The sequence below is a fragment of the Elephas maximus genome, chromosome 1 (genome assembly GCF_024166365.1).
Source record: "Elephas maximus indicus isolate mEleMax1 chromosome 1, mEleMax1 primary haplotype, whole genome shotgun sequence".
Classification (NCBI taxonomy): Eukaryota; Metazoa; Chordata; class Mammalia; order Proboscidea; family Elephantidae; genus Elephas; species Elephas maximus.
In genome coordinates, this window is record NC_064819.1 from 28424139 (window position 1) to 28450885 (window position 26747).

The 26747-nt window shown below is 45.2% G+C and overlaps 1 protein-coding gene across 1 annotated transcript; it reads right to left on the reverse strand.

Moving 5' to 3' along the window:
• Nucleotides 1-5559: 5559 nt before the first annotated feature.
• AHSG (alpha 2-HS glycoprotein) lies at nucleotides 5560-13900 on the reverse strand. The gene is made up of 7 exons (XM_049874819.1): nucleotides 13688-13900; nucleotides 11271-11381; nucleotides 10877-10961; nucleotides 10002-10165; nucleotides 8612-8713; nucleotides 6651-6734; nucleotides 5560-5874 (listed from the first exon to the last, which is right to left on the reverse strand). The coding sequence occupies exons 1-7, from the start codon at nucleotides 13898-13900 to the stop codon at nucleotides 5560-5562; spliced, it is 1074 nt and encodes a 357-aa protein (XP_049730776.1).
• Nucleotides 13901-26747: the final 12847 nt, after the last annotated feature.

Below are 26747 nucleotides of genomic sequence, written 5' to 3' on the forward strand. Positions count from 1 at the left end.
ATGTTCTATTTAGCCTCCTTTAGATTATTTAAATCTGCTCCCACAAGGATTATAGCCTACTAAACCCTATGGGGAAACCCCGGTGTTGTAGCTGTTAAGAGCTACGGCTGCTAACCAATATGTTGGCAGTTCAAATCCACCAGGCGCTCCTTGGAAACCCTATGGGGCAGTTCTTCTCTGTCTTATAGGGGTGCTATGAGTCAGAATCGACTCGATGGCAATGGGTTTGCTTTTTTTGGTAAACTCTATGGGGCAGTGTACTCTGTCCTGTAGGGTCACTATGAGTTGGAATCAATTCAATAGCATGCAACAACAACAGCAGTGGTTTTCTATTGCGCTGAGAATAATATCTCAACACCTACTATAGGAACTCAAGGTCCTCCATTACCTTGCCCTATCCGCTTGTCCAACCTTACCTTTTACGACTCTCTCTACCTTCTTGCTCACTTCAGTCTTGAAATGCAGGTTTCCTTTCTCTTATTTGGCTACATCAACCTATTTCCTGCCTCAGGGCCATTGTGACTGCTATCCCATTGGCCTGGAATGCTTCTCCCTTTGTTCTTCTTGCCTGGCCCTTCTCTCTTCCTTCAGGATTGAACATTAAGGCAAATATAGATATGAGGCTTCCAGTGGCCATTCTAGCTAAGACTGAAGGCAAGAATTGCTGGTAGGCAGAGGAAGAGAGAGAAGGCAGGAGAGAGAGAACTGATGACATCTTTTGAGAACCCCTGGATTTAGCTGTGCCTTAGGTAGGACTCATCCATTTGAATTACCGGTACCTAAATACACAATATCCTGATAAATGGAGAAAATATTGAAGTTGTCAAGGATTTCCTTTTACTTGGATCCACAATCAACACCCATGGAAGCAGCAGTCAAGAAATCAAACGATGCATTGCAAATGTGCTGCAAAAGACCTCTTTTCAAGGGTTAAAAAGCAAAGATGTTACTTTAAGGACTAAGATGCAACTGACTCAAGCCATGGTGTTCTCGATTATCTCATATGCATGTGAAAGCTGGACAATGAATAAGGAAGACTGCAGAAGAATTGATGCCTTTGAATTATGGTGTTGGCAAAGAATATTGAACACACCATGGACTACCGGAAGAACGAACAAACCTATCTTGGAAGAAGTACAGCCAGAACGCTCATTAGAAGCAAGGATGGCAAGACATCGTCTTACATACTTTAGACATGTTATCAGGGGAGATCAGTCCCTGGAGAAGGACATCATGTTTGGTAAAGTAGAGGGTCAGCGAAAAAAAGGGAGACCCTCAACGAGATGGATTGACACAATGGCTACAACAAGGGGCTTAAGCATAACAACGATTGTGAAGATGGCATAGAACTGGGCAATTTCTCATTCTGTTGTACACGGGGTCACTATGAGTCAGAACCAACTCGACAGCACCTAACAATGACAACAAGGCAATAATATTCCTCTTTTCTTTAGCTAATTTGAGTTGGGGGTCTGCCACCAGCCATGGAAAACACCCTGAGTAATACTCCATGTGCTCCCTCCAGCCACACATGTGTGTGTGCTTTCCACCCTTTGGTGGAAAGCAGATGGGTCTCTTTCAGTACTGGGTTAAATTTCCTTTTCAGGATCCTGTTACAAATTCCCTCAAGGAAGGACTAGAGTCCTTGGCAGAATTGCTAGACTCTAATTCTCAGCTCTCCACTAACTGTCTCCTTTGGCACCCTGCCCCATCATCTTCTTTCTCTCTTTTTAGTTCCATCTCTTCCTATTCTTTGTCCTAAATATACTCAGTATATAAATATGCCTACATATGTAAATTATTCTTATAAAGTTAGTATCATACAATCTTAAAACCTGCTTTTTCATTTCAAAATACATTGTGAATATTTTCTTACATGATTTGCTATATTTTTGTGACATGATTTTAAACTTCTGCATAGTATTCTATGGAATGGATACGTTGTAGAGTAACAACTTTCACCAAAGCCTTGTGCAACAAAGAGATCTTTATTGTGACATATCAGAAAAACAAAAACAGGTAATCGGCTGCAAGTGCTCAGGCTATAAACAGACCAAAATCCAAAGAAGTAGAATTTTCAGGTGCTTTTAATACAGGTTTGACCGGTGCTGATTCACTGGGCGTAGGGGTCTCTTAGCGTGCCCTTTATAGTCATTGGAACATGTATCCGTGAGGAAGTAACTTACACGCTATGATTGTTTAAAGTAAAGGCAAAGAACTAAGATCATGATTGGGTGACCTTTTTTTTCTTTTCCTGGACTTGGTCTCTTGGCTCAGGGGTCCTGAGTCTGTCATGTGCTGACTGTTTTTTGTTATGTGGACTACGTGTGTTATTGGGTAGATCTTTAACTCGCTTCCTGGGGTAAATTGTTATTTAGTTTTTGGTATGTATGTCCACAGTCCACTGGACCAGTTACAGCATGCTGTTCTGCCCTTTAGTGTAGTTTTTTACTGTTTGAAGTTGTCATGGATTGAATTTTGTCCCCCCAAAACATCTGTCGATTTAGCTGGGCCATGAATCTCAGTATTCTGTGATTGTCCACAATTTTATGTGATTTCCCTATTTGTTATAAATCCTATCACTATGATGAAACGAGATAGGTTAGCGGCAGTTACAGTGATGAGATGTACAAGATTAGATAGTGTCTTAAGCCAATATCTTTTGAGATATAAAAGAGAGAAGTGAGCAGAGAGACAGAGGGACCTCATACCACCAACAAAGCAGCACCAGGAGCAAAGCACATCCTTTGGACCTGAGGTTCCTGCACTGAGATGCTCCCAGACCAAGGGAAGATGGATGACAAGGATCTTCCTTCTGAGCCGACAGAGAGAGAAAGCCTTCCTCTGGAGACAGCACCCTGAATTCGGACTTCTAGCCTACTGGACTGTGAGAGAATAAACTTCTCTTTGTTAAAGCCACCCACTTGTGGTATTTCTGTTATAGCAGTACTAGATGACTAAGACAAAAGTTTATAGATTCTGACAAACAAATTGGCCTTTTGTGGTTATGGCTTGCTGTGGTTAGGTTAACCCTTTATCAGATGTAACATAATTTCATTAACCAGTTATGTATTACAGAAATTTTATATTGTTCACGATTTTCAAATAATGCTGTTCCACCACCATAATCAGAACACAGAATTTGTTCCATCACCCCCCATAAAACTGTCTCATGGTGTCCCCTTATAATCACACCTTCCCCCCATCCTTAACCCCTGGCAACCATTGTTCTGCTCTCCTTCACTATGGTTTTGTCTTCTTGAGGATGTCATATGAATGGAATCATATGGCATGTGACCCTTTGAGACTGGCCTCTTTCACTCAGCGCAATGGCTTTGTGTGTGTGTCCGTAGTTATTCTTTTTATTGCTGAATAGCATTCCATCATACAGATGTGCCATAGTTTGTTTATCCATTCACTCATTGACAGACATCTGGGTTGTTTCCACTGTTTGGCAATTATGAATAGACTTGCTATAAGACATTTGTGTAAAAGCTTTTGTGTGACCATAATCCCCACAGTAGAATTTCTGGGTTATATGGCTAGTGTTACTTAACTTTGTAAGAAACTGTCAAATAGTTTTCTAGAATGACTGTACCATTTCGCATTTCCACCAGTGTGATGGTTAAGGCTGTGCGTCAGCTTGGCTGGGCCATGATTCTCAGTGGTTTGGCAGTTATGATGTAGTTTGGCAGTCATGATGTTGAGATCACCTCCATGATGAGGTTTAATACAATGTGATCACCTCCATGATGGAATCTGCTGTGAGTAGCCAATCAGTTTTACGGGATTTTTCTTGGGTGTGTGGCCTGCACTAAGTGGACATTCTGGCAAAGCTCATGGGCTTTTGCTCCCTATGGATCCTGCAGCTGGTTCCTGTTCATCTGACCTCCAGTTGTTCTGACTTGAGCTAGCAGCTATCTTGCAGTCTTGCCTGCCAATCTTGGAATTCGTCCATCTTCAAAGCCTGTGAGCAAGAGCCCTGCTCTATGACCTGCCGATCTTGGGTTCGCCAGTACACTTTACTGGTTTTGCTTCTCTAGAGAACCCAGCCAAAGACACCCAGCAATCTATGAGAGTTCCAGTTGCTCCATAGCCTCTCCAGTGCTTTACTGTCAGTATTTGCCATTCTAATAGGTGTATACTGTATCTCAACTTTTCATGTGCTTGTTTGCCACCCTTCTTTGTGTGTGTATGTGTGATAGCTCTGCTCTTTCTCTTACTTTCAAGTTCTTGGTGTGTACCTCACTGTTGCTCCTCAGGTACCACTAACAGAAATGGTTCCTGAAGTGCTTGCCACAAGTCCCTTAGGTTAGTGGTGTGCTGGAGATGGCTTGTAGCACTCTGGAGAGCCAATTGTTAAATTTTCAAGAATTTTGCAAACCATCAGAAGTCTTATTGGTAGCTTAAAACCGAGGTGGGAGTATTTATATCGTGGAAATCTACAAACACTACAAAACAGGTGTTCCGCCCCCTACCCTAGCCAGTTCTTAAGCATTTACCAGTATACCACTGCTTTAGGGCCATGAAGTTCTTAAGAGTCCTAAATTAACCTGTGCATATATATTTTCTCAATCAACAAGTACAACCATTACCTTCACAGAGGGCAGGGCTATCCACAGAAACTAAAAAAGGGATCCTTAGACTAAAAAAATTTGGGATACATTGACTTACCTTGGGTCACTAAACTGCTCAATAGGGTGACCACACACTCTATACCTGTTATCCCAACATAATTATCAATAGTGTCCCCTTTCACTCTCAAAAATGTCCCTGTGTGGACAATAATTTATATGGTTGTACCATTAACAGACTATTCACCTTCGTCCCCCCCCACTCTTTCCCTTAGAGAAAGAACCAAGACTTCCATGGTTAGTTTGTCTGTACTAAGTTCAGGCATTTAGCCCTTCTTTAGCAATATTTTATGTCCCTTAGGAAATTAAAAAAAAAAAAAAAACTTTTTATCATAAAGAAATGGAGCATATCCTATGGGTTGTGATCAGATCCTAGTCTCACCTTGTCCTGTGTATAGTAAGAGAGCAGATTTTTGTTTTTTCGTTTCTGTTTTCATTTAGATTTTGCTGACGGACAATTGTGTGGTTGTTGAGAAGGCAGACCACCATATGAGCAGATCCTTGGATGAATAGGGAATAATTATGACTACATTCCAGTTCAGAACCTTCGTTATTAAGCAAGGTCCTTCAGGCACTTTTATTAACAGGCAGATACAAGCTTGGCAAGAGCACCTCTCAAAGTAACAGTTTCAATGGTTTTTGTGAGGTCAGCCAGAAGACAGCAAACACAGTGGCCGGACCTTAGCATCAAAACAATGACAATCAAGTTGCCAGCTGTATGCCTTCCATCAAACATAACCATTGCCCCCTCTGCTTCTGTCCTCTGAGAAATGAGGAGAAGTTGGGATTCAGGGCATAATATTAGTCTCAACGGCATGTGGCATTTGCTTTGACAGCAGACAAGGCCACCTACCCAAGGCCAGACTTGGACAAAATGGTGGCTATGTTTTCTGTGCCAAACCTTATAACCACAGTTGTATCTAGCCTAGACCTTAAAGTACCTGATCCTCCCGGGGCATGAGTGGACTCTGGGCCCAGGACCCACCACCACAGGGGGTTTCACTGGGTGGAATGCTTCTCCTGAGGCCGATTCCACTGAGACCACACCTGTGAAGGCATGGCGCAGGTCATAGTGCGCCCGGTGCAGTGGGGGTCCTTGGGGAGCTGCCAACACCAAGGGTCCCACCACCACGGCAGCCACTGGTGGGCCAGCTGGAGAGGGCTCGGCTGTAGCTGGGTCTACTGCAGGGGTGGGAGCTGCCGCGTTGGTGCCATCTGGCTGGGGCTGTGGAACCACAGGCTGGAGAAAGGACAATTTCCTTAGGTTAGCTTGCTTCTTCCCCCCAGACAAGGTCACCCACAATTCTCACCACCTCTCACCCAATTTTCTCATAGTAATCATTTTTAATTTCAAGGAATCTGGCAAAAAAAGAGAAGAACTACTTTAGTCCAGATAATTTCCACCTGGATTATAGGGGAGGGGTAACTGTGGTAGTAGCCCCAGTCTTACCAGGGTTGTGTTGGTTACGGTGGACTTACATACACATGTCCCACCCCACTTTACAGCTAACCTTAGCCAGCAGTGCCACCCTTGCCGTCTATATCTGCAACCACTGGGAGCTGCCAGGCAGATCTGGATATCTGGTCTCTACAACACAGAAAATCACCCCACTCCCCACAAATAAAAAGATGGCCTTATCAACTATGTACTAAGATGGTTCTGCCCTGTAGCCTTCAGTCCTTGGCAGGGGAAGGCATGGCTAATATATGTCTGCTTATTGATGATTATGCATGCCCCAGCGTTCAGAAGGACACAACATCAAAGGTTGTTGGAAACTCTGGTGGCCTAGTGGTTAAGAGCTATGAATGCTAACCAAAAGGTCAGCAGTTCTGATCCACCAGGCGCTCCTTGGAAACTCTATGGGGGCAGTTCTACCCTGACCTATAGGGTTGCCATGAGTCGGAATAGACTAGAAGGCATCAGGTTTGGGTTTTTTTTTTTTTTTTTGGTTTACATGAATGTTGAGGGATCATTGTATTCCAAAGAGGACGGTGAGTATACTCATAAGTTGTTACCTGTGTTTGGAACACCATGCAGGTCACTGCAACATCTTCCCCACCAACCTTCTCAGTGAGTGTGGCCTTACAGAAGCCATATTGCTGCCCAGAGAAAGAGAGGAGCTATTTTACCTGATGAAAAAAATGGATTTCTCTTCCTGTTTCACTGGTACTCCAACATGTCAAGGCAAAAAAAAAAAAAATCCTAATTCCTTTTTTTTTAAACTCTTTTTCTTTAAGTTTATATATCCAACAAAGTTTATATGGAAGATATATAATCTATAATGTATATATAATATAGTAAATAAAGAAATGCTTTGAGAGTGAGGGAGATGCAGATACGGTGGTGATACACGGGTAACTATTGCTAACATTGATGTGTTTTTTTTTTTCACTTAAAAAGTTCTATTTTATTTTTGTGAAAATACACGCAGCAAAGGACATACCATTTCAACCAATTCTAGATGCACAATTCAGTGATTTTTTTACATTCTTCAAGTTGTGTAACTGTTCCCACTATTCTTTTCCAAATTATTCCACCACCATCAATGTAAACTCACTGTCCCCTAAGTTTCTCATCTAAACTTTCAAGATGCTGTCGTCAATCTGTTCCCAACTAGATAAATCTTTGAAAGAGCACAATGCTCAAGGCAGACATAATTTACTAATTAAGCTAAACTGTTGTTGGTTAAAAGCTGACTTCTGGGAAAAGTTTCATTTGAGGCTTAAGGTTTAAAGATTATCTCAGGGCAATAGTTTCAGGGGTTTATCCATCCTCAGTGGCGGGTTCCATTGAGAATTTGTCTTTCTCACTTTTAAACACATATACATATAATTTACAAGTTGGATGATTTTGACAATACCATCTTGTATCCTGGGTTTTTCACATACTATAATAGCATTTTCTTGTATCATTCATTATTCTTTGAAAATGTAATTTTTTAGTCTGCATGATTTTCTATTTACTGATATGCCGTATTTTATTCAGTGAGCCCATTCTGTTGAACGCTTTGATCTTATTTTTCTTTTGCTGTTTAATATCTACAATAAATCATGTCTATAAATACATTTCTGTCAGACATCTCTGATTACTTCTTTAGGCTAAATTCCTAGAAATGGATATTACTGGGCCAAGGACTTGAAAGTTTTCACATCAAAGAAATATCCAGAAAATCTATATTTCACACAACCAGCAGCCAGGTAGGACTTGGCGTCATTAGGAAACAGGCTTTTGCTTTCTCTTAGTCCCACGAGCCTCCAGTGGATGAAATAATTTGATGATGACCCTAAAAGTGTGAAAATCCCTGGGTGACACAAACTATTAATGCACTTGGCTGCTAATCAAGAGGTTGACAGTTCAAGTCCCCCCAGAGGTGCCTTGGAAGAAAGGCCTGGTGATCTACTTCCAAAAAATCAGTTACTGTAAACCCTATGGAACACAGTTCCACTCTGACATGCATGAGGTTGCCATGAGACAGAAATGACTCACAGCAACTGACTTTGATTTTTTTTTATTATTATTGTGCATTAAGTGAAAAGTCGACAAAGCAAATTATATTCCCATTCAATAAATTTGTACATAAAGTGTTTCATGGCCTTAGGTTCATTCCTCACAATGTGTCAGCACTCTCCTCATTTCCGCCCTGGTTTCCCCATTTCCTTTCGCCCTGATTTTCTGTCTCTTTCTTTGCTTTGGGGCAAATATTACCCTTTGATTTCTTATAATTGATTTTTCCAAGGAGCACGTTCCTCTCAGGTGTTACAGTCTATTTTATGGGCCTGTCTGTTGATTGATTTTTTAAAAAGCAAAAGAGGACACCCTGGAGGAAAGTCTGGCATGACCCAGCCAACAACAGGAAGCAGCATTTGGCCCCAGTGTTCCCTTTCCACAGCTTCAAAATACAAACCACAGTAGGATGCTATGTTCTGTGACTGGCTTTGCCTGCAGAGCAACAGCTCCAGGTCCTTTGCAAACTCACCTTTTCTGCCAGCAGGTTGCACTTGGCTGGGTCCGTCACCTCTTTAGCAACACAGTCAGTGGCAGCCACTGCAAACTCCACGTAGGCAGAAGGTGGAAGAAGCTGGTTAAAATAAAAGAAAATGCTCTTAAGGAAAATGAATTAGCACGGAAAAGGCAAGGAAGGAGAGGCTGCAAGGAAGTAGTGAAGCCATGGCATTGCACAGCTCCAGGGGGGCACCATTCATGTGGACCACATAGCATGGCCCAGGAAACACCCTTATGCACGGGCAGGTGCTATGGGATTGGGTTCTGAAGTGCTCTGCTACAGAGACCTTATGGGGAGGGAGTTGGGTCTTCCCTGAAGGAGGTGCAGGTATCCATTGTCCATCATTCAGGTGGAGGCACAGGAACTCAGACGGCAGACTCTCCACGCACGGGTGGGCGCTCTGACGCCCCCTGGCCCTCACTCTTGGGTCTGCATTTCCAGACCTATGGTTCAGGTCACCCCAAGATAGGGTGGGGAAGTAGAAAGATTAAGACCTCTGCCACCTATTTCACAGAGCAGGATCAGATGAAAAATTTAGACGAAAGCATGGAAGACGTTGCTTGTGCTTTTATTTCTTAAAGTACTTGGAACATATGGATACGAAATAATAAAATATCTGTCATTTGGTATAACCTGGGATTCCAGTGCCCTAAGAATTCACATATTCTGGCTAATAGAATTACCACCTATACCATACTTTTCCATGTTATGTTGCTGTTGTTTTAATACTAGAATTTTTGCATTCAAATGTATTAAACAATACACAGTACAATTATTTTTTTTTTTCTTTCCTCAGGGATTCCAAAGGCATTTTAGGATCCTGCCATGACAGGCTAGTCAGTATAAGCAGGCTCATGCCATTATAATGTCAGTTATGAGAGTTCTCTGGCTGGTCAGTGGTGATGGTGCTAAGGATGTGGTGGCCAGTGACTTTACAGTGCCTGCTTTTAGATAATGTGCGAACCCCTCCCTCACCCGCTATTAAAAAAAAAAAAAAAAAACCTGCCATCCACTAGATTCCGACTTATCGTGACCCTAGAGGACAAAGTAGAGCTGCCCCATAGGGTTTCCAAGGAGCGGCTGGTGGATTCGAACTGCCGACCTTTTAGTTAGCAGCCTGAGGAACTAGGACTGAGGACGTGCAGATGTGCCCCACAGCCTGTGGCTGTTTCACATTAGAGCGGCTCAGCACAGGGGAGGTGCTGAGGGTTCTTTAAGTCCTCAGGACACAGACCCGCCCAGCACCCTTTCTTCCCCAAGTCTCCCACCTCCCCAGCACTGTGCTGTCCTTACGCCTGCTTCACCACACGCATTCCCGCAGCGCCACCAAACTGCCCAATCCTCAAAGTCCCTCAGTGTTTACCACAAGCTGAGCCCGGGAAACTTCCACAATCTTGTAATAGGAGCCGTTACTCTGAGCGTTGAAGGCAGCCAGCGCAGCTTCCACAGCGTGCACCACCTTGGTGTCGTTAAATGGGGCCAGCAGGGGGCAGTGTGGGCACACTTTGCGCACGTCCTCCTCAGAGTCTACGCACAGAGAGAAAAGAAGCTGCCATCTTGGCTGTAATTCTTCATGGCGATCACCTCAGCTGTTTTGATTTCCAAAAGGCTTACCCATGCTCCAAAAGGCTTTAGGCATTTTCTCTGCTTGTTACTAAACCTTCGAGTGGCTTAAGTCATGCTGACTTCTGCTCCTTTCTAAGGACAATTTTAACCTCCAATAAGAAGAGCTCTTTAAAGAACAGTTGTAAAATCCCAGAACCCATGAAATTCGACTTTGACTTTTCCTCACCAACAAATTGCTAGAACTAAGTAAGCTACCATGTGCTACGCCTGCTAACTCAAAAGGTCAGCAGTTCAGATCCACCAGTCACTTCTTGGAAACCCCATGGAACAGTTCTACTTTTTCCTGTAGGGTCGCTATGAGTCCTAATCTACTCCAGAGCAACTGGACGTAGGTTGAGGAGTCCCTAGCTGGTGCAGATAATTAACGTGTTTGGCTACTAACTGAAAGGTTGGAGGTTCGAGTCCACCCAGACATGCCTTGCAAAAAAAAGTCTGGTGATCTACTTCTGAAAAATCAGCCATTGGAAACCTTATGGAGCATAGTCCTGCTCTGGCACACACAGGGTCACCAAGTGTCAGAGTCAGCTTGATGACAACTGTTTTTTACCTACGTTGAAAACAGATTCCTTCCCAGTCTCTCTACAAGGTTAAAAGAAGAAGAATCATCTCTACCTGGACTGGAATCGCATTTTGCAAACAACACAACAAACTGGCCGCCTTGTTTCAGCACCTGGAAATCACAGTCTCCTTCCACAGCCTGGAGAAATAAACCCACAATAAGGGTTCAGGAGAAGAGGCCGGCCTCCCACTTCTCACCCGGAGAGAAGTCCCCCAGGCATGGTTGCCAAAGGTGACCCTCTCCCAAAACCCCTCCACTGGGTAATGATAAAACACTACACTCTATGCTTTGAGAGAGAGCTGCAACAAGAAAGTTAAACTGCTGTAAACATCAGCAACAGGGAAAGTGGCCTCACAGGGCGATTTCACAGGTACTGGGCTTGCTCTTTGCTGAAGCAAGGTTGGGCTGGCTGGGGCGCCAGCGTAGGCACCCTCACAGGGCACTCACGTGCTCCGTCAGCTGCCTCGGGGTGCAGTTAGCCACAGGGGTGGGGTCCAGGACGTGGCAGATGGTTTCCAGCGTGTCTAGTTCAAGCTCAAACACCTCTCTCGTGGGGTCCTGTGGGGAAACAGAAGGAGGAGGTGAGCAGCCTTTCCCCCGATCCTGTCATGTGGGCCAGTGAGTCCTCATTGGGCTCAACTGCCCTCTCCACCTTTCTAGGGGAGTTAAAGGAAAAGTCATCCCTACTGCTAGCCTGTAACTCTGTCGCTTTGAAGTGGTCTGTGGTCAGGACAGTGACCAGGCTTCTGTGATCTTTCTCCCCTGACTGGGCTAAATGGCACTTGCCAGGAAGAAGGAGGTGTGACATGTGCCTGCTATGAGCTGGGCCCCTTCACTGTCTGCCTGCCCCATCCAGGTCCAGCGTGGTAGGTATCTATGGAGGTTGATGGAACCACAGGCCTCCCTTTGAGCTCTATTTGGAAGCTAAAAATCAGAGCTGATATTTATTTTTTAAAATAAGTTTTAAAATTTATTTTTTTAAATTTCACCCTTCACCCACTGCTTTGAAAAAGCCAGCTTTGGATTTTTATCAATCAAGCAGCAAATTCCTTACTGCCTTCTCTTTCCCGCCCTCTACCTTTTTTTGTTGTTGTTATTCCTTCTCTCTCATCATCTACTTTCCTTCTTTCTCTATGTTCTTTTCCTTCCTAAAGGTTTATGTTGTTGCTGTCCTTGGCTGTTTTGTTTTCTTTTTCTTTCCCCTCTCAGCTTGAGATGTCTGGAGGCAAAACTGCTGCTCTCTACTGCCCCCTGCTGGTCCTGAGCGAGAAGAGCTGGTCTCTCTCTGACCCTGAAGAACCAGTATGTAAGTCGGGACAGGCAGAAGCGGGAAGTTGTGGGGAAAGCAATGATAGAGAAGTTTGTATAATTTCTTGGAGTTTTTCTTGCAATTCATCTGTCTGCAGCCTTTCTTCAAAGCCTAGAAAATCCAGAAGGTACAAGTATGCCTTTTTTTCCTCTCAGCCCCAGCTCTGCTTGCTTCTCATGTCAGTTCTGCCTGACTCACTAGCACCCTCGCCTGGCGGAAGCGCTGCATTTCATGACGTGCAGATTGCCCGTGTTAACTTCCTGAAAACGCTCAGAGCTGCAGTGAACGGGAGCGGGGTACTCTGGGCTTTTCAAAAAAAGTTAACTGTCAAGCTCTGTCTTTAGTGAAAGTCGCAATACTTATTCATTATGCACCTCAGAAGTCCACTCTGCCTGTTTTTGCCCTGCATTGATCAGTGTTTCCGCTAAACCACCGGTGTACTCCTAAAAATCCATCTGGAGCAATCCCGATTTTACATATTTTGTCCCATGGTGAGAGCAGAAGGCAGTCAATCCATGTTATTTCCTTCCTAAACTGTAAGTCTCCGGTGGGCACAAACTAGGTCTTTCTCACTGTTGTCTTAGGTTGAATCGTGTAGAATTGCCAACCTTCCACTGATTCTGACCTATAAAAACGGCAGTTTAAAATGATGCAACCTAATAACCTCCCATACCACCTGACACTGGGTCTTGCACAAGGAAGGCTTTGCTGAAAGAATGATCCCTAATCAAATATAAAACCTAATTCTAAAATAGGCAGTAGACAGGTGCCCTTTTCCCACCCCTCCAAATCTCTCGACTGATCCCCAATGAGTATTTTCCAGCTTTGTCTTTACTGTCACTGGCTTCAGACTGCATCTGTTTCTTGCGTAGCGTGTGAAGAAGTGAATCTCGTTGGTGCCAAGACTTCTCCCTGGGGTGTGAGCATCTCTCTTTGGGAGGCAGCTTGTGTAGGGGAAGGAACACAGGTAGGGAATCAAATCACAGTCTTGTTGTTTACTAATTATATGGCCTGGAGGAAAAATTAGTTTATACATCAGAGCCTTGATTTCCCCTCATGTAACACAGAGATAATGTACCTACCACACAGGACTCATGGTGAGGGGTGGCAGTTAATGACATGATATAGTGAAAGGTCCTGGCACATAATAGGCGCTTGTCAAATGGTTGTTTCATTCATTGTCAGTCTTCTTGACGTCACAGAGAGAAATGGAGGCCAAAAAAGAGAAGTGGTAACTTGACAAATAAAAGCCAGTCTTTTGATCTCTAGATTTTCCAGCAGGACACACCTTCCACTTGTGATATTCACAATATCATTTGAGGCCTTTCTTCTCCTACCCACCCCCTTCCCCACCAGCACCCTCCTGAGACCCAGGACTGCAGGACAGAAGGACCACTGTCTTGCTGTCCTCCCACCCCCTCCTGTACTCCTGGGAGAAATCAAGGAGTTTACCCCCTTTGTGGTTTTATTTGTAATGGGGGATGCTGGTCTTCAAGGCACCTGGTTGACCTCCACACATGGGTCATTTCAGCTCACCTCCAGCAGGCTCACTCACCGGAGACCACACTTTGACTTCGTCAATCTGGTTCAGGACATGCTTGTAGCCGTGAAGAACGTGTGCGTTGATGTAGTCCACGGCTGCCTTAGCTACTTGCTCAGTTTCTGGGTCATCGCAGTTCGGCTCCCTGTAGCCCAGAAGTGGGCTAGGTGAGGCCAAGTGGCAGTCCCAGAGCTGAGCAAGGCACAGGAGCAGAGCAAGGGACTTCATGGCTGCCCTGGAGAGACCCTGGCAGGTAAGCAGGAAGCTGAGGCTTCGGGACCAACCCAGGTGCTCTGCTGTGAAAGGTAGACTGTTGGAGGGGTGGAGGGCTTTATTTATCTGTTGGAGCCTGCCAGAGGAATTGCACAAGGACGTGGGATGATTTCTGTTCAGGCTCCAAGAAAACCCCTGCAAACATCAGCCATGGAAAAGCAAACAGATTAGGACATCGCTGACCCCAAGAAATCTGCCAAAGTCAATCATACTGCGGGGGAGATGCTCCAAAGTCTGCTGGAACGTGGTAACAGCGGCAGAGAAAGGAAGTGGCTGAGGGGACCGGAGCACACCACACAGGGTGGGGGCCAGCATGCCAGCGCCAGAGCACAGCATGTTTAGCAGCAGAGAGTGTGTCCTCCACGTGATCTGAGCACACCAGGGGTCCGTGAGGGGGAACGGAAGATATTCAGCAAGTTGATTTGTTGGGTGAAAAACCAGTCACTAAAATCTTCTAATGTCGGGATTCTTTCCTGCAAGAGAGGTCCAAGAAGGAGAACAAGGCTCACTGATGCAGCAAAGCACAGATGAGCAAGAGTGAGGGGAGACAGCTTATGGGAGATGCCAAGATCTTGGGTGACATCCTCTGAGAAAAGAAGGAAGGGAGAGATTTTTGGCTAAAGTGGGGAACAGGAACAAGAAAGGGGTTTCCTGTGGCAGGCAGGAAGGGGTACAACCAGCAGAGCAGTGTGGGGGTTTCCTGCCCCCTCATCCTCCTCTGGAAACCCTGGTGGTATAGTGGTTAAGTGCTACGGCTGCTAACCAAAAGGTTGGCAGTTCAGATCCACCAGGCGCTCTTTGGAAACTCTATGGGGCAGTTCTCCTCTGTCCTGTAGGGTCACTGTGAGTAGGAAGTGACTCGACGGCGACAGGTTTGGCTTTTGGTTTGGTCATCCTCCTCTGTCCAGTCCTCGTTGTCAGGGCCCTGGAGGGTGAGAGAGCATGGTAAGCCCCGATCTGGGTCTCCGGGGTGGCTGAGAGTGATTGGAGCCAGGGCCCAGTGCTCTCAGCTCATGCATAAGCACAGCAGAGGTGAACCCTGGCTTACCAAACACGATTTGACAAAGCTCTCAGTTTGAGTCCAGTACCGCAGGCTGAGAAGCCGAAGTGGAAGCTCAGGACACAAATGCCTCCTTCATGCCCTTTGATGCCTTAGCAGAACTATCGTATATTTTTCTGGCTAGGCCACAGGGACACTGTTGGTTCTCAGTGCCACTTTTTTTTTTTTTTTGTGAAAATACACACAATTTCTACAGGTACAATTCGGTGACAGTGGTTATATTCTTCAAGTTGTGCCACCTATTTCAACAATCTTTTCCAATCAGTACCACCTTTCAAGAGGCCCTTGACAAACCCAGTGGTTAAGCGTTCTGCTGCTAACTAAAAGGTTGGCAGTTCAGATCCACCAAGCGCTTCTTGGAAACCCTATGGGAAAGTTCTGCTTTATCCTGTAGGGTCACTATGAGTTGAAAATGACTCAACAGCAGTGGGGTTTTTTTGGTTTTTGACAAACCCAGGTGAGCCCTGTAAGCAGGGTGGGCAGGGTAGTGAGAGGCTTGGAAAATGTCCTGTGAGGGTCTGGTTTGGCGTAGCCTGGAGCAAAGAAGCTGCAAAATGGAGACCAACACGCTCTTCAAATATTTAAAGGTCATCACTGTGTGTGGGTGTATTTGCTCTGTTGCTTGACATTGCTTCAGAAAGCAAAACCTGGTTAAAAATAAAAAAAGAAGGGGCCCTCCACAGGAAAGCTTAATGATGCTGATTGGGGAGGGGGTGTTAGGGGAGGCCACGGGGCAGAGAAGGTGGCTATAAGGACACATTACACCTGGCTGCTCTTAAACTTGTACAGAATCTTAATGATGGAGACTCAGAAGGTGTGGTCAGGGCTCCTTCTGGACTCCTGGTCTTCTAGCGAGGTGATCCTTAAATCCAACAGCAACTTTTCACCTGCTTTATACCCCACTTCCTTCAGGACCCTGACTTATGAGCAACTTTTCATGGATAGCTTGCTTTTCTTTTAATTGACCTTTAAAAAATACAAAATACAGTTATTACTGAAAGTCAAAAGATAAAAGGCATGTATGTGCAGTGAGCACGTTTTATAAGCAGTAAGCTCAGGTGTGTAAAATAAATCGTTATTTTCCACAGTGCGATTGGATTTCTGGCTCTCAGCTCTTATTCTTGAAAACGTAATCTACTCACCTCCAGGGAACCTGGTTTTTCCGACACTGTGGTTGAAACCCAGTCACATTTGGTGTTGTCTCCCCCTCATTCTTCTTCTCCCCTGTGGGGTTAAAGGTAAGCTTGAGGTGCAAGGGTGGGGGAAGGCTTAGGCAAAAGTCTCTCCAGTCAAGGGCGGAAAGGGGTGTCCCTCCTTGGCCTGTGCTGCAAGGGCCTGTGCTGGCATTTTCTGCCAGGTAACCTGTCCACCTGGCGAGTCCACCTGTGAACTAGTGCCATGCTTGTTTCCATCTAGTCCATGGAGAGGGTCCTCCTGCACCCTCTGACTAACCAAAAGACCCAAACCCATTGCCGTTGAGTTGATTCAAACTCAGAGCGACCCTATAAAACAGGGTGGAACTGCTCCATAGGGTTTCCAGGGAGTGGCTGGTGGATTCGAACTGCTGACCTTTTGGTTAGCAGCTGAGCTCTTAACCACTGGGCCACCAGGGCTCTGATCCTCTGACTAGGGGTCCCTTATTCCAGCTGTGAGTCCATTTCTAGACCACAGGCCTTCTCTTAGCAAAGTACCCCCCTTTCTTTGATTATGGCAAAATTTGACTGCTGGACCATACAGGGCTGTGGAGGGGTGGGGGTCCAGGAAGCTGCCTTCAAGCCATCTGCCTAGAGACCCTGTGCCATCATGGCCCCCACTGCTTTGGTGCCACCCCACTACCCCACTACTCAAAGGGCTTTCCTCTGTGACATGATAGTGCCCTGTGCGGCCCCCTGGGAAGTGAGCTTCGGTCTCCCCTGCTCTCAGACCCCCACACTGATCTGTGGGAAGCTGTATTGCCACTTCAATCTGAGGGTGTGGGGAGAAAAAAAGAACCTGTCTGATCATAAATGCTTTCTGGTCATTTCTGTCTCATACTTGGAGCATTGCTTTTGAGTTCAGAAGCTAAGGGTTTGGTATCTTTGTCCTTGGATCTTCCATTGGTGACGATTTCTAAAGCATTAGGTATTTTTCCAGTTTAGCTGCTGTTATAAAAACAAGGCATGTAGTGAAGAGCAATTAAATACTCTGAAGACTGTCCTACCTCATGTGGACAGAAAACAAAAGCCACCCTCAGAGAGGTCAATGCAGAGATAAGCAGTGTGAATGCGTGGTGAATTCCCATCTTGTCTTTTTCTATCCATACAAACATTTTAATAAAATTCAGATCCTACTCCATATACAATTTTGTATTCTCTTTTTCTGTTAACATTGTGATTGGAGTGTTTGCCCACATCATTAAATCGGCTTTAACAACATGTTAGAAGGGCCACCTGTCATTCCGTCGTCTGTCTGCATCACCACTTATTTAGCCCATTCTCTCACTGAGATGGGTTGACACAGTGGCTGCAACAATGGGCTCAAGCACAGCAAAGATTGTGAGGATGGGGCAGGACCGGGCAGTGTTTCATTCTTTTGTACGTAGGGTCACATTTAGTTTGCTGTCAGCTTATCACTATCGTATAAAAAGTTTATTTTTAGCAAACTTTAAAATTCTAGGTATTTTTTTCAGGAGAGATTCTTAGAAGTGGAATTACTGATTCAAATCTTTTGGAGTTTTTAAAGCTCTTAATTTCTATGCTCAGACTGCCCGTCAGAAAGGCTATTCCAATTTCCACCCCTACGATTCAACTCGTGTGTTGTGTCAGCTCAGCTGGTCCCTTACTCTGCTACTGCTTGCATGCTGACTTTTCTGAGAAATTCTACAAGCCCACTGCCATCAAGTCAATGCCAACACATAGCCACCCATAGGGTTTCCAAGGCTGTAAATCTTTACAAAAGTAGACCGCCATATCTTTCTTGGGCAGAGTGACTGGTGGGTTCAAACTAACCTTTTGGTTAGCAGTGGAGTGCTTTTAACCACTGCCCTATCAGGGCTACTTAAATAGGACTTACCATACCCGCTGCCATCGAGTTGATTCCAACTCATGGTGACCCTATAGGACAGAGTAGAACTGCCCCATAGGGTTTTCTAGGAGCAACTGGTGGATTCAAACTGTCGATGTTTTGGTTAGCATATGTAGCTCATCATAGCTCTTGACCACTGCGCCATCAGGGCTCATAATGAGATCTTAGATATGTGAAAATCATCAGAATTCTTTTATTGAACGGTATTTCACAACTATCTGTGGTGTTATCTCAGCTACTGCATATGTCTGTTGCTCACAAATTTAAATAACTTTTGTGACAAGCTAAATAAAACAGTCCCTTATTTAGATTTTTTTCAGCTTCCTTAGAAAGAAACATTGCTGTTTATTTGGGACATTTAGGATGATGTGGTATACATTCCAAGATTGAGATAGCACTAGGGCCAAAGGGAGACGGATTGTAAGGCTTCGTAAGCGTACACAAATTTCAAAATTGAAAAGATTTTCATATTCAGTTCTTTCGAATGCGTACACTCATGAGTGATCTTGAGTCATTTTTATCCAACTGGTTCTAGCTTGGCGTGCTATGTACGAGATAGGCCTTTACTCCATGTTTCCTGTCACTTGCTGTATTATTCTAATTACTTCTCTGTGCATTTTTCTACAAAGCCCACATGCTGCCTTAAAACGATATGCTTTTTGTTCACACTAATTATGATGCCTGATAGTGTGTTGAGGAAATAGGGACTTGTTGGAGCTGGTAGAGGAAGCCAGGCCCAAAGGTTTAAGAATCAGAGAAGGATCAAAACTGTCCAAGAGACGGCAGCAGGACACTGAGCAGTGCTTCCTGGGTGGAACCCATAAGATGGCGGCTGAGAGTGGCACCAAAAAAAAAAAAAAAAAAAACTCAAACCAGTTGCTATTAAGTCACTTCCGACTCATGGCGACCCCATGTGTGCAGAGTAGAACTGCTCCGGAGGGTTCCTTTGGCTTGACTTTTCAGAAGCAAATCTTCATGTTTTTCTTCCCAGGTGCCTCTGGGTAGATTCAAACCATCAACCTTGTGGTTAGCACTCAAGTACTTAACTGCACTACACAAACACCAAAAAAACAAACAAACCCATTGCCATTGAGTCAGTTCCCACTCATAGCAACCCTATCAATCAGAGTATAGCTGTCCCATAGGGTTTCCAAGGCTGTAATCTTTACAGAAGCAGATTGCCACATCTTTCTGCCATGGAGTGGTGCCTGGTCGTTTCAGACCACCGACATTTTGCTTAGCAGCCAAGTACTTGACCACTGTGCCACCAGGGCTCCTTTACACAGGCACCAAAAAACCAAAAACCCATTGCCATCAAGTCAATTCTGACTCATAGCGACCCTGTAGGGCAGAGTAGAATTGCCCCATAGGGTTTCCAAGGAGCAACTGGTGGATTCGAACTGCCAACCTTTGGGTTAACAGCTGAATGCTTAACCACCGCTCCACCAGGGCTCCTTTACACAGGCACCAGGACCTCTAAATTTGTCAGAAGGGTTCTCCACCCGGAAGTTACTCGGGGAGTGATGCATTTGGACTATTCCAAGGCAGAAATGAGTATTTATAGTTGTTAGTCAAGAGCTAAGAAGCCCTGGTGGTGCAGTGGTTAAAGTGCTTAGCTGCTAACCGAAAGGTCAGTTGTTCACTCTACCAGTCGCTCCAGGAGAGAAAGATGTGGCACCCTGCTTCCGTAAAGATTACAGCCTTGGAAACGCTATGGGGCAGTTCTATCCTGTCCTATAGGGTTGCTATAAGTCGGAATGGACTCAACGGCAATGGGTTTGGTTTTGGTGTTTGGTAGTTAACAACCAGGACGAGGAGGATCACAGCAAGCGCAGGATCCAAGTTGCTCAGGGGTTGGCTCCATCAAAGGTCCTAGCATTGGTCCCAATTGTAATAGGGGAAGAACTGAGCTAGAAGGGAGTGGAACGTCAGTCAGGCAGTGAGAGGGGAGGTGAGAGCCAGAAAGCCACTTCTCATAAAGCAGACCATGTACAAGTGCACGTCAGCAAAACTAGAGGAATGATTGGTTCTGACAGGGAGGAAGTAGCAGCGGTTGGTTTTTAAGTCCTTGGACTGGGTTCCTGGCTCTGCCGTTTCTGGTACTTAAAGGGCCTCAGCCGTGAAAGGCTCGGTATGAATTTCTGATAAGCCTGGTGTTTCTTCCTTTATATCTTCATTGTACAAACATTTATTGAGCAGTTACTCCCTGTGATGTTAGGTGCCTGGAGAGAGGGTGATGAGAAAACATCATCTTCCTGAAGGAGCTCACCTCAACTCATTTGGTCCAGCAACGTCTGATCAGCAAAGTTAGTAGATGAAGCTGTTACAATGTTTGCTCCGTGGAGGACAATTTGGATTCATTTTTCCAACGGAAAGCCTTTGTGGATGGAATGCAGCTTACCCTTGTCCAGGGACCCACCCATCGAGTTTCTCGTGGAGGTAACTCAGCGCTAGTTGCCCTGAAAGTCATCACCCAGTAATTTGGAAGAGCGTTTTGCACTCAGAGCCGATGCACCTGAGTTGGGAGACACGGACCTGACCACAAAAACAGCTTGGCAAAAATGGCTAAAGCCCACAACCAAGATGATTACTGATTTTCTGCAGGTGGAGAGGGGGCTTTTCAAATCACAAAAGACCTCAAGAACACAATGATCCTTGCAGTAGACTTTTCATTATTCTATAAGGAATGATGGAAAAGCTTTAATTCTCCTCTGTCTGAGAGAAGACTTCCTACCTTACACTGTTCAGTGTGGCCTTGACACCCAAACATCCTGACTCACAAAAGAAAGAATCGTTTTAGGGTTAAAGAAAGGATGGGGAGATTTGGAGCTGACCTTTCTGAGGCTCGAGCCCTGGTGGTACAGTGGTTAAGACTCAGCTGCTAACCAAAAGGTTCAAGTCCACCAGCCACTCCTTGGAAACTATGGGGCAGTTCTCTGTCCTATAGAGTCACTATGAGTCGGAATCGACTCAACGGCAACTGGTTTGGTTTGGATTTTTGAGACTGGACGAGCACTTCCTCTGAGAAGACATCACCATCATAGCTATTGTTGTAGACTGCTTATCCTGTAAAAGGCTTGTGCTTTAATCCTTTTGAGTCCATGAGAGGTATGCTATTCTTATCATCCCTCCTTTGCAGAGGGGGGAACAGGGGCTCAGAGAGGTTACGGAATCTGATCAAGGTCACTGTTATGGATTGAATTATGTCCCCCCAAAGTATGTGTGAAGCTCTGGTGGCACAGTGGTTAAAGCATTCAGCTGCTAACCAAAAGGTCAGCGGTGTAAACCCACCAGCCACCACTCCATGGAAGAAAGATGTGGCAATCTGCATCCATAAAGATTATAGCCTTGGAAACCCTATGGGGCAGTTCTACTCTGTCCTGCAGGGTCGCTATAAGTCAGAATCGACTCGACAGCAACAGGTTTGGTTTTGGTTAATGTGTTGGAATCCTAACCCCTATATCCGTGGATGTGATCCCACTTGGGGTTAGGGTTTTGTTTGTTATGTTAGTAAGGCCATATCAGTGTAGAATGTGTCCTAAACCCAATCATTCCTGAGTTATAAGGAGCAACGTAGACACAGAGACAAGCAAGAATACAGATGCCCCATGAAGATCACCGAGGAGCCACAGAAATGCTGGAAGAGACAAGGACCTTCCCCCAGAGCCAACAGAGGCCTTGCCCTATAGCTCGTGCCCTGAATTCAGACGTCTAGCCTCCTGAACTATGAGAAAATAAATCTCTACTCTTTAAAGGCACCCACTTGTGGTATTTCTGTCATAGCAACTAGGGAACTAAGAGTCACACACCAAGAAAGTGCTAGAGCCTGGATTGAACCTTTGCCCAGTTGCTTCGCTTCTCTCCACCCACTGCCATCGAATTGATTCCGACTCATAGTGATCCTAAAGGACAGTGTAGAACTGCCCCATAAGGCTTCCAAGCAGTAAATCATCATAGAAGCAAACCGTCACACATTTCTCCTGTAGAGCTGTTGGTGGGTTCAAGCTGCTGATCTTTTGGTTAGCAGCCGAGTGCCTTAACCACTGCACCACCAAGGCTCCTACTTCTCTACTAACTCCAAACCAAAAGAATATGGGGCCCAAAGAAGACTGCAGAGAATGGCTTTGGACATTGTCTAAAGAAAGCAGATCATTAATCTTACCAACAGAAAGCATGGTTGTATACTATTGTTTGAAGAAAAACTAAATAAATAGAAAAATGTATTGAGCTTGGTAAAAGGTTAAAAGAGTTAAAAAAAAAAATTAGTTGATCCACATAATTTCAGTCAGTAAAAAATACCTGGAAATCAATTTTTCAAGAAGAGACTTTCACCTATTGACGTAAGGATGGCTCAGCCAGCGTTGAAGTTACCTCTACCTGCAGTTTAGAAGATAAATAAAAGGTAAATAATTAATTATTTCTAGTTAGAGGTTTCCCAAGAAAACGCTAATCAAAGCAGAGAGCCACATTCCTTTCTCTTCCTGGTTTTTGTCATAAACTTTTCATGTCTTCAAAACAAGGTGAGTGGCGCTCTTCAGGCAAGAAGGAAGATGAGAAGTGTAAAAATGGCATGGCGGGGGCATCTGACTTCCTGTAACTTCACAAAGGGGGAAGGAGAATCCAGATCAGCAGCCCAAGGGTGATTCCTATGAGGCAGAAATCAGACATACCTCCTCTCTCTGCCGTCTTGACCAGTTCTGACACCAGCCATCCCTCTCATGACACTCTCTACTTTTCTGCTGGGTTCGATAATTCGTTGCAATGGCCACACAGAACTCAGAGACCATACTCTCAGTTATGGGGTTTATTAGGGGAGTAACAGGCTATAATTCAGGTTCAGGAACGCCCAGTATATGGTTCTTCAGTCAGGACAGCCTCTTCTCAGGCGTGCCCGCAGGCACGCCTCTCTCTGGCCCTCAGCCTGGCCTCTGCCCTTCTCGGGCAAGTGTTACAAAGCTCTCTTAGCTTTGCCGATAAATGCCCAGGGGCACCCGTCTCTGACAGTAAGCCTCGGCCCAAAGGCGTGCAGCTCTAGCTCTGTGGGTCAGCAAACCTAGCTCCACCAAGTGATCAGAGGCATCCTACTACACTAGTAAGCCTCCTACTCGAAGGTGCTCAGCCTTCTTGCTCCATGGGCCAGGAAGCCCACCACGGCATCCCCTGCCAGTCTCCTGCCTCTGCTGCTGCCGTTTCTGTGCTGCCGCTTCTTGAAGTCTTCAGTGTTACAGATCTTTCTCTCAGTCTCCTGGTTCTGGGAGCTTCTCAGTGCAGGGTTCCTGGGTCCAAAGGGTGCACTCCACTCCTGGCTCTTCTTTCTTGGTAGTGGTGAGATCCTCCCTTCCTATCTCTGGGATGGCTCATCTTAAACTTAGTGTAATGGCAAAACTGATCAATTCCCTTGTCAGGGTTCCACATTCCGTATTTGTATGGTCCTACCCCCGAGGGTGCCATGCACCTTATCTTCATTATTAGCAAGCTATCCAGTCTCCTTGGTGGGCTACAAGCACCTCATTTGCCTAGTTCCACGCTGTCATTTGTTGGAAGTTACAAAGACTGTGGCTAAAACCAAAACCAAACCAAACCCATTGCCGTCGAGTCGATTCCAACTCATAGCAACCCTATAGGACAGAGTAGAACTGCCCATAGAGTTTCCAAGGAGTGCCTGGTGGATTCGAACTACTGACCTTTTGGTGAGCAGACGTAGCTCTTAACCACTACGCCACCAGGGTTTATGCAGGCCATATTAAGTAATTCACTGCACCAAAAGAAGTAAGATCATCATCTGCTAGTGAGCCCCATGATGTGCCTGCTGGGGCCCAAGTGAGCATGGAGATTTTCAGAAGACCCGTGACCTTACCATGGAAGGGCCATATGGTTATACTGAGGCCACTGGAGTGAATTAACTCATTGTACCTTGTTAAATTTAGGCACTTCTTTGCCTCTTAGATGGATTACTGGGGTTGGAATGTGTCCTTTTGATGGTAGGTCATTTTATAGACTCTGTGGGTCCATTTATTGACATGTTTGAGCATTCTGTGGCCCCACATCCATTAACATACATCCCTAAACCATGAAGGGCTTAGCTCCACAGCATTATGTTAGCGACTTCAAGCACATGAGAGAAGCGTGAGCTCTGATCCCTTCCCTCAACATGTGTTAAACCCCAAGGAGTCCAATCCCTAAGTTGGAAGGGTTCTCAGAAGACAGCAGCACTTATGTCATATTCAAATTTGCATTCCCGGCCCCTGCCTCCTGCCCAGCACAGAGTGAGCCAGTACATGATCACTGACTGAGGAAGTCTAGGCCAGCCCCCCACTCAATGCAGAGCCTCCTTCTGGTGTCTGGGGTCTCCTTGAGCACTTTCAGACACAGGAAACTCTATACCATCCTGGCAGCCCATCACATTGTTGAATACCTCTAATTCCTGGGACATTTTTCCTTCATATTGAGTCAACACCTGCTGCCTTGTAACCTCACCAATGGTCCCAGATTCTGCCCTTAGGGACTACAGAGACTAAATTCATTCCGTGGTCTCTATGTTGAGCTTTAGATATTTAGAGACAATCATGATGTATCTAGCTCCCCTTCTCTGGGCTTCATTCTCCCTGTTCCTTCAGTTACATTTCAGGTGACTTAGTCTTGAGACCACTCACCATCTTATTCAGTAGGCAACACTGGTGGCACAGTGGTTAAAGCGATTGACTGATAAGCAAAAAGTCGAAAGCACCAGTGGCTCTGCAGGAGAAAGGCGCGGCAGTCTGCTTCCATAGAGATTTACAGCCTGTTAAACCCAATGAAGTCACTATGAGTCAGTGGGTTTGGTTTTTTGGTTTGGGCTCCAAATGGTAGTTAAAAGTAGGATGAATCATTTTGTGGTTATGAGTCAAATTAATTGTATAGATATGTGTGTGGGCATGGGCTTATGTGAAGGACAATTCAACAGTTACTAAGAAAGCAGGCAGGCCACTTGCCACTCACAGAAAAGGAGGATTTCTCTTGGTTTCCAGCAACTTATCTAGACCCTCAAAGGGATTAATAATGAAGCCAACACACAGGCCATTCTTAACAGATTGCCTTGATCAGACTTCTTGGATGTTGAGAGGGAAAACGCATGAAGCTAAAGCACATGGAAGACTTAAAATCTGTCTTGAACCCTGCAAGGCCCTCAGCTGGTTGCATTTCTTTACTACTTCTCGGTGTCTGACCTCTTGAAAACACTTAGGGACAGTCTTTGCTTCTGGTGTTCTTGCTAGAATATTAGAAGGTCATGACTCAAAATCAAGAGGGTACAAATTCCTGGGCTGGGGCAGGCAATGTGGGAAATTTTCTCTTTCTGCATTAGGATTGTGCAACAGGTGGCCAATTTTTTTTTCGTATTTTATTTTTATTTTATTGGGGTTGGGCAAGAGACGTTGTCATGAGTATAAAAAACTACAATATTGTGTTGTCTCTCAAGTGGAATGGGATCCATGTTGAAACTCTCTTTAACTTTAGGATCTGGACAGAGTTGGGGGATGTCAACCACTGCTAACGGAAAGTAGGGTCAGCTGGAAGAAACCCAGGAAACAGGCACAGAGATAATCATGGAATATTGGTGGTCCAGGAATCCCATCCAGGAACTTGAGGATCTTCTATGTAGATCCCATACCGGGTACCCACAGTAACTCCTCCAAGAGTTCATGGATAGTCTAGGTCTTGACCTTGGGAGATGGGAGTTTGTACACCATTGCACAGGGAGGACTAAAGAGCGCTGAAGATTAATATAGAAGAGACAAAACTGAGGAGACTCCATTGTCCTGTTTATAGCCCAGGATCCTCTGTAAGATCTTTCCAAAAGGACAGGGCAAGGGTTTACTCCCTGGCCTCTTGTTGGTGGCCAAATAATCTAGTGGTTTAAGCAACAGGCTGAGTCTCCAGGACCCAGATTCTAGGGGTTACTGAGGCAGTGGGAGGATGGACACTGGCAGGAAGGTAAGGGTGAGCAGGATGGAGAGGGGCCCCATGGGTGGGAGGCAGGGCCATGGGAGCAGCCTAGCTTCATTAGGAGCCCCACGCTTAGATTCCAAACACTGCTGCTGCTATTCACTAACTCTCTGACCTAGCTAGGGATTTAACCTTGCTAATCTTTAGTCTTCTCATCTGTGAAATGTGGGCAAAGAACCTAGTGGCACAAACATTTTGCGCTAGACTACTAACCCAAAAGTCAGCTGTTTGAATTCACCCAGTGACACCTGGGAAGAAAGGCCTGGTGATCTACTTCCATAAGACCACAGCCATTAAAAACCCTATGGAGCACAGTTCCACTGTGAAACACAGAAGGGCTCTATGAGTCAGAAGTGACTCCACGGCAATGGGCTAGTAGAGCTGCAGTGAGGATTTAATGAAATAACATTTGCCAACTGCTCAGTGTAGAGCTTGGTTCGTGATAAGCTATCAATAAAAGGGAGTTGTCACCAGGACTTTGAACTGGTTTGTTCCTGTTCAACCCTTGCTGAGAATTTGCATTCCTCCCCGCTCCAGGTACACAGAATCAAAATCCTACATATAAGAATCACTTGAGGATTTTGTTAAAAATGATTAAGAATCACCTGGGAATCTTGTTAAAATGTAGATTCTGATTCAGTATGTCTGGGAGTGGAAATGCAAATTCTCAGCAGGGGCTGAAACCAATTCGAAGCC

What these genes read in the sequence shown, in the direction of transcription:
- AHSG (XM_049874819.1), bottom strand. Translation starts at nt 13,900, where the DNA reads ATGAAGTCCCTTGCTCTGCTCCTGTGCCTTGCTCAGCTCTGGGACTGC. An exon ending in AAAATGCGATTCCAGTCCAG is followed by an intron (nt 10,166 to 10,876) that starts GTAGAGATGATT and finishes CTCTGTGCGTAG; the next exon opens with ACTCTGAGGAGGACGTGCGC. An exon ending in GCAACCTGCTGGCAGAAAAG is followed by an intron (nt 6,735 to 8,611) that starts GTGAGTTTGCAA and finishes TTCTCTGGGCAG; the next exon opens with CAATATGGCTTCTGTAAGGC.